Consider the following 6,960-nt stretch of genomic DNA (forward strand, 5'->3'; position numbering starts at 1 on the left):
CTCTGTTGTTCTGGTATTAAAGTAAGATCACTACTAATTTCCTCCCAACGTTGAATTTAAATGGACCAAACTGAAATTCCCATTTCTACTGAACGGGTCATAAGGAGCAGCTCTTCTGGTGGGAGTGTGGGGGGCTCTTAAAAGAGCCGTTGGGTTTCTGGTTGTTCGAGTCGAGCGTTTAACCTCCGAAGCCGTACAGGGTTCGTCCCTGACGCTTCAGGGCGTAAACCACGTCCATGGCGGTGACGGTCTTCCTCTTGGCGTGCTCGGTGTAGGTGACGGCGTCCCTGATCACGTTCTCCAGGAACACTTTGAGAACGCCGCGAGTCTCTTCGTAGATCAGACCAGAGATACGCTTCACACCGCCACGGCGAGCCAGACGGCGGATAGCCGGCTTGGTGATGCCCTGGATGTTATCGCGGAGCACTTTGCGGTGACGCTTAGCGCCTCCTTTACCAAGACCTTTCCCGCCCTTTCCTCGTCCAGACATTTTCACTGATTTTCCTCCAAGTCGAAACTCAAAGTTTGAATAACGTAGCTGTGCTGAACGCACCTTTTTATGCTCCTCTACAGGACCTAGTTGAAACCAAAGGACCCGGAGGCGGAGCTACACGCCACAGACACTACAGAGAAACACACAAAGCAAAAACAATCAGTATCACTATCACCACTGTCATTATTAGTATTTCACAGCCTTACAAATCTGATGCATTTGTTAAGACGACCTTGTGGCACATGCCAGACTGCCAGGAGGAAGAAACACTAGAGCTGTTACCATGCTCGATAGGTGTGGGATAAAGTGAGAGTTATGGGACTTGGAATGAAATTAATATGAAATCTATTTTTATGGGATCTTTAAAGAAAATATGACTAAAAACAAACATGATTTTTTGTGGATGGCTCTTTGTGTTGTAAAGTCTAAACTTTGACTATCGACCAGCAGTTTGTTTCAAGTGAAACTGTTTTTAAAAGCATAGAAACTGAAGTCAAAATACTGAAGACAATGAACACGTTGGTTAAGGACACAGACATGCGGGACTCTCTTACTTTGTAGACAAGATTTAACAAAACAAAAAACAAGTTGATGTAAATGTTGTGGTTTTCTATGCTGTTCTGTTATTTTTCTGTAGTTTGATGAAATTTAAACCAAGTTTAAAAAAAAAAAAAAAAAGCCAGCTGATGATCTTCTGGGCTGTGTTCATGAACCCCATGCAGTGCTCTCCTCTCTACCACTGAGCAGCTGCTGGACCACGTTGAGATGCAGTATGTCAGCACACTCTCGATGGTGCCGTGGTAGGAGGACACCAGCAGCTTCTCCTGAAGGTCGATTTTCCTGAGACTTCTCAGGAAGTAGAGTCTCTGCTGCGCCGTCTTGACCACTGCCATGGTGTTGGTGGTTCAGGAGAGAACTTCAGAAATAACAGAGAAAAAAAAACAAACAATAAAAAAAATAATAAATAAAATAATAATAAAAATAAAAAAAGAAAAGGTTTGCTCAGGATGCAGTAACAGTGTTGGGGTCGTTGGATCTATAGACCCCCTCCTGCTCCTCTTATACTGTAGATGATTCAGGTGACCTTTTAAATACAGTGACTCAGAAAAGCTGATTTTAGGGGATTTTACTCTGCATTTCTCTCAGGCAACTCTAAGGATTACAAAAGGTCCAGATATGCACACCCCCAGCACAGACTCTTCACACTCCTACCTTCAGGCAGACACTACAGGAGTGTGAAGTCCAGGACGACAAGACTGACCAACAGCTTCTATTCACAGGCCATCATGCTGGTGAACACCTCACTCACTGCCTCTTCCGTCCTCCCGGTCTGAACTGATTTAACCTCACACTCAACAGCTGCACCTTACCTACACTGCACTGCTGCTGTTAGAACAACACTGTTTACATCCATTACTGCACAGAACAACATTGTTTACTGTTTACATCTGTTGCTTGATGCACTTTATGAACAGCTGCTCTACATATTTGCACATATGCACGTGTAACTAATTTTATTTCAACTTTCATACTGTATATTTGGTGAATGGAGGAACAGCAGTTAAAAGTAAAAATGTAATCTTAAGAATAAAAAGAAAATATAAGAATAACTCTAAAAACAGTAAAGAATTTCATTGTACAGTGTAACTGCCTGTTCTGCTGTGCATATGACAATAAAACTCTGGAATCTTGAACTGGTTAACTAACACATCTGATTTCATGAAGGAAGTGAGTAGGAATCTGTCTCTAACAGAACTCATTACAGAACCAACAAAACCAAATTTAATTGACCCACCAAGTCAACAATCCAACAGTCCTGATAAAATCCCCCCTACAGGTGTATTTGACCCTGGTTTTAGTGACCACTGCCCCATCACATGCAATAGAAACACTACCATAATAAAGTCAGGCTCTCGGATGGAGGTTAGAAGACCTTAAAAACATCAGGATCAGACACAGATCAGATCCCTTGTTCAGCTCTGAAAGATCTTCCTTGATCAATACTAGTAACAAATCATGGAGCCTCACTAGAAGAAACGGTGACCGAGACCGACGGTCACTATCAGACAGCTGAGGAATAAACGATGCTATGACCTCAGCAAAAAAGTCAAAGGTCTTACCCGGAATCTACTTTCACTTCATGCAAATTCCGGCCTAACTTTAGATCTAAAATCACTCATTTTAAGCTCATGCTGGAGTCACAGTTGGCCAAACTAGCCGTACAGCTTAAAGTCTAGTTCTGTACCTGATTTTAATTGTCCAGCTTCATCTGAAGTCTAATGGGGTGCTATAGTTCACCCTTCACTCACTCTTACTCCATCACAAGCCTGATGCCCTGCCCTAAGCTTACCTTCACATTATATAACTGGAGCTACTGTTACTCACTCTAACTTTACCACAAGCGTAGGCCCTAAAGCCGAGCTCTAAACCCACCATCACTCTCTTTATATATACTATAAGCCTGAGGCCTCCTTTCACTTTAACCTCCATCATCATAAGCCAAAAAAAAATAAAATAAATAAAATCTCCTTTTATTCGTGCTGTCTACATCAGGAGTTCTACACCTAACTAGAAACCTACTTATTAACATGCTTTCACTCACTTTCACCTCATCATAAGCCTGGAGCCTAGATATGAGCCTATATACACCCACTGTAAACACTTCCAAAGCTTGAAGCCAAGTCCCATACCTCCTACTGCTTCATCTAACTTCCTCATAAGTCCAGGGCCTAGCTCTAAATCTACTCTACATACACTCCAACTACTATATACCAGCTTCATCACCTGCCAAAACCCAGCCCTGTACCCATCATTACTTTTGCTTGATCTAACCATGTTATAAGCTTAAAGCTTAGCTTTGAACACAATACTATTAACTTTAACCTCATTATATATCGGAGGCCTCGCTGTAAACTCACTTTTACTTCCTCTAACTTAGTAGTTACATCTACTTTCGAGATTCAACAGTTTTATATTCTCTTATCATGCTTATGATAAAGCTATGCTGAGAAAGTAAATGTCTTGCTATGTTCCTCTTCTCATTCACATTAGCTACCATAGAAGCCCAAGGCCTAGCTATTAACTGACTATTCACCACCTTTAACTTCCACTGTAGGATTATAGTAAACACAGACATCTCCAATTAGTCTCATGATCTAGTTAGGCTGAATGGAAGGAACTACATAGTAAGACATTGCGCTTGTAAGGAATCGCGAGTCAGCAAAATTAGCCTCACAGCTAAACCTCAGACTTCAATATTTCACTGCATTAAGGCCTGGGGCTCAGGAATAATCCACTCTTTGCTTTCTCTAACATTGTCATGAGCATACGGCCTCGGCCTGTACCTACTTTTACTTTCTCATCAGAACCTCATCATTGGCTTAATGGCTTGTTCTCTACCTCCGTTCCTTAATGCTAGCTACATCAGGAACCTGAGCATAAGCCTGGGGCCTAGTTGGAAGCCCACTTTTGCTGACTCTGACTCCATCATGAGCCTGTGTCCTAACTCTAATCTCATTTCTACTTCATCTCACCTCATCATGTCCCTATGGTCTCGCTCTAACTACACAGTAAGCCTACGGTTTAGCCCTGCATCTATTACTACACACTATAACCACAGTAGAAGCCTGAGGCCGAGCTATAAGCCTCACTCTAACTTCATCAGGTGCCTAAGGTGTAGCCTTAAACCTACTTGTACCCTCTGTGACTTTACCATTAGCCTGAGGACTACATGTAAATATAAATATGCTCACTCTTACTTCATCATGAGTCTGACCATTAGCTTTCTCACACAAAGGCTTAGTCTGAGGCCCAGCTCGACATCAACCTTCACTTAGTGTGAACTACTTCTGCTTCCTCGAACATCCTCCTAACCTGCCTGTACTCACTGGCACTTTATCATTAGCCTGAGGACTAATTTCATCTCTGACTTCAGCATTAGCCTAACTCCTGGGTCAATATCACAGAGCTAAAGCTTCACTTCTGTCCTACTTTTACTATTATCATTCCATCACACGTCTCTGGCATAGCTGTAAACTCACATTCAAGGCTGTGTCCTAAATGCAGTTTCACTTACTGATAAATTTACACAATTCATCACAAACCTACAATCTACCTGTGAACACACTTTATGGTAATACCAGAGAAGCCTGGTTACACACCTGTTCATAGTGCCTGGAGCGTCATCAATAGTCTCAAGTTTAACTCCAAATGTATTTTTACTCATTCTAACGTCTAAATCCATGCTTCAGTCCTCCAGCCTTCCTCAGGATTACTTCATTCTGTTTTTGACAACACGCCACACTACACAGTATTCCAACTATTCCCTGCACACCACACCACATTTAATTACACCGTATTTGCTTAAACTACCACTAAATAAGATATGTATAAATAGGAATGTGAAGTTTCACCATTTTATAAGCTGAGTTATCACAACACAAAGGGAAAAAAAACAAGAAAAAAAAAAGACACAATATGGCTCATTTTTAAATACAGAGTCCCATGATCCGCACAACACAGTAACTACAGGCAGATTAAACTGCTCAGGAAATGAGAAATAAATTACATCACAGCGTTTAAGAGCTCGGAGTTTCCTAGAAAAATCGCTCTTAAGGACTGAAACAGTTTGGTGGCTCTTAAAAGAGCCTTTTGGGTGAGGCAGTTGTGGTCGCTCCGCTGAATCTAAGCGCGCTCTCCGCGGATACGGCGGGCCAGCTGGATGTCTTTAGGCATGATGGTGACTCTCTTGGCGTGGATGGCGCACAGGTTCGTGTCCTCGAAGAGACCCACCAAGTAAGCCTCGCTGGCCTCCTGCAGGGCCATGACGGCAGAGCTCTGGAAGCGGAGATCGGTCTTGAAGTCCTGAGCGATCTCCCGCACCAGGCGCTGGAAGGGCAGCTTGCGGATCAGCAGCTCTGTGGACTTCTGGTAGCGGCGGATCTCGCGGAGAGCCACGGTACCGGGCCTGTAACGGTGAGGCTTCTTGACGCCGCCGGTGGCCGGAGCGCTCTTCCGGGCAGCCTTAGTAGCCAGCTGCTTCCTCGGGGCTTTACCACCGGTGGACTTACGGGCGGTCTGCTTGGTTCTCGCCATTACGATAAACTCTGCTCTTCTCTGTAAAAGACAGAATGAGCTCGCGCGCGCGGCGCGGCGCTTTTCTGCATTGGAGCTGCTCTCCGCTCATTGGGCGGCTTGAATATACCCGCCTCCCATTGGACGGCCGTCCACGCAGGCAGTCAAACGCTATTGGGCGGCTTGTTTCGCGCCAACATTTTCAAACTACAAGACGCCCCAAAGCTGCGGCTTCTCAGCGTTATTTTCCTTCTTTACTCGAACCCGCGTCCCATTGGCTAAACTTCTTCAGTGTGCCCGCCTCCCCAGACGTTGGCCAAATCTTATTGGGCGTCTTACGCCGCGCCAACATTTTCATCAATAATCTTGTGATTCAATAATCACAAGACACTGCCCAACGCTTTGACCGGCGTCTTTCCTCATTTTGTTGTTTCACGTCCTGTGTAACTTCACTCATACTTTTGGTTCATTTATTTTTACACGCCTGCTATTTCACCTTCCTCGCGTAGTTAGATGCTCATGAAGGTTTATTCATCGTGTTCGAGTAGTTTCTCATTTTTATTCAGTAGGTAACTGTGGGACGGTGGCGATGCCATGATCCCGTTATTTCTTTTAAACATACAACAACCTATAACAACCGATCGAAAACTTTTCTTGCATTAAAGGAATATAGAAAACGCTGCACTTTTGTCGCCAACGTGGGTGGCTCTTAAAAGAGCCTTTGATTATTTACGATTTCGCAAAAAGCCCACTTTACTTGGTCTTGGCAGGCTTCTCAGTCTTCTTGGGAAGCAGAACGGCCTGGATATTGGGCAGAACGCCACCCTGAGCGATGGTCACTCCTCCGAGCAGTTTGTTGAGCTCCTCGTCGTTACGAACGGCCAACTGCAAGTGACGAGGAATGATACGGGTCTTCTTGTTGTCACGAGCGGCGTTACCGGCCAACTCCAGGATCTCAGCGGTCAGATACTCCAGCACGGCGGCCAAGTAGACGGGAGCACCGGCGCCAACGCGCTCGGCATAGTTACCTTTACGCAGAAGCCTGTGTACACGACCCACAGGGAACTGCAGCCCAGCACGGGAGGAGCGAGTCTTGGCCTTCGCCCTGGCTTTACCACCGGTCTTTCCTCTTCCACTCATTTTGTAGTTCTCTCAACTTTGTCAATCTAAGCTGAAATAAAGTGCTCCGGCCTCCGAGCGCCTCTCTTATAGACAAAGCGGCTTAATTTCTATTGGCTGGAATTTGACGGCCATCCACAACCAATCCGCGTCGTCAAACTGTAGGGTCCGCCCACTGCTCTTCTCCAAACCGCCCGCATCTCCCCCTCCCCTTCATGCTGCCTCCCGTGTGTGTGAGAGGGAGACGAAGACAAAGAGGGAAAGAAATAGAAACA

The 6,960-nt window shown here is 44.8% G+C and overlaps 2 protein-coding genes across 2 annotated transcripts; both read right to left on the reverse strand.

Moving 5' to 3' along the window:
• Nucleotides 1-129: 129 nt before the first annotated feature.
• On the reverse strand, nucleotides 130-5,591 carry LOC108418363 (histone H3). Its single transcript, XM_037531683.1, has 3 exons — nucleotides 5,259-5,591; nucleotides 2,923-2,933; nucleotides 130-495 (listed from the first exon to the last, which is right to left on the reverse strand). The coding sequence occupies exons 1-3, from the start codon at nucleotides 5,585-5,587 to the stop codon at nucleotides 179-181; spliced, it is 657 nt and encodes a 218-aa protein (XP_037387580.1). The 5' UTR covers nucleotides 5,588-5,591; the 3' UTR covers nucleotides 130-178.
• A 676-nt stretch (nucleotides 5,592-6,267) lies between these two features.
• Nucleotides 6,268-6,724, reverse strand: LOC119261851 (histone H2A-like). The gene has a single exon (XM_037531817.1). It carries the CDS (start codon nucleotides 6,704-6,706, stop codon nucleotides 6,320-6,322), a length of 387 nt encoding a protein of 128 aa, XP_037387714.1. The 5' UTR covers nucleotides 6,707-6,724; the 3' UTR covers nucleotides 6,268-6,319.
• Nucleotides 6,725-6,960: the final 236 nt, after the last annotated feature.

Source organism: Pygocentrus nattereri, chromosome 2 (genome assembly GCF_015220715.1).
Source record: "Pygocentrus nattereri isolate fPygNat1 chromosome 2, fPygNat1.pri, whole genome shotgun sequence".
Lineage (NCBI taxonomy): Eukaryota > Metazoa > Chordata > Actinopteri > Characiformes > Serrasalmidae > Pygocentrus > Pygocentrus nattereri.

Coding starts and splice junctions, on each gene's coding strand:
- LOC108418363 (XM_037531683.1), bottom strand. CDS start 5,587: ATGGCGAGAACCAAGCAGACCGCCCGTAAGTCCACCGGTGGTAAAGCC.
- LOC119261851 (XM_037531817.1), bottom strand. CDS start 6,706: ATGAGTGGAAGAGGAAAGACCGGTGGTAAAGCCAGGGCGAAGGCCAAG.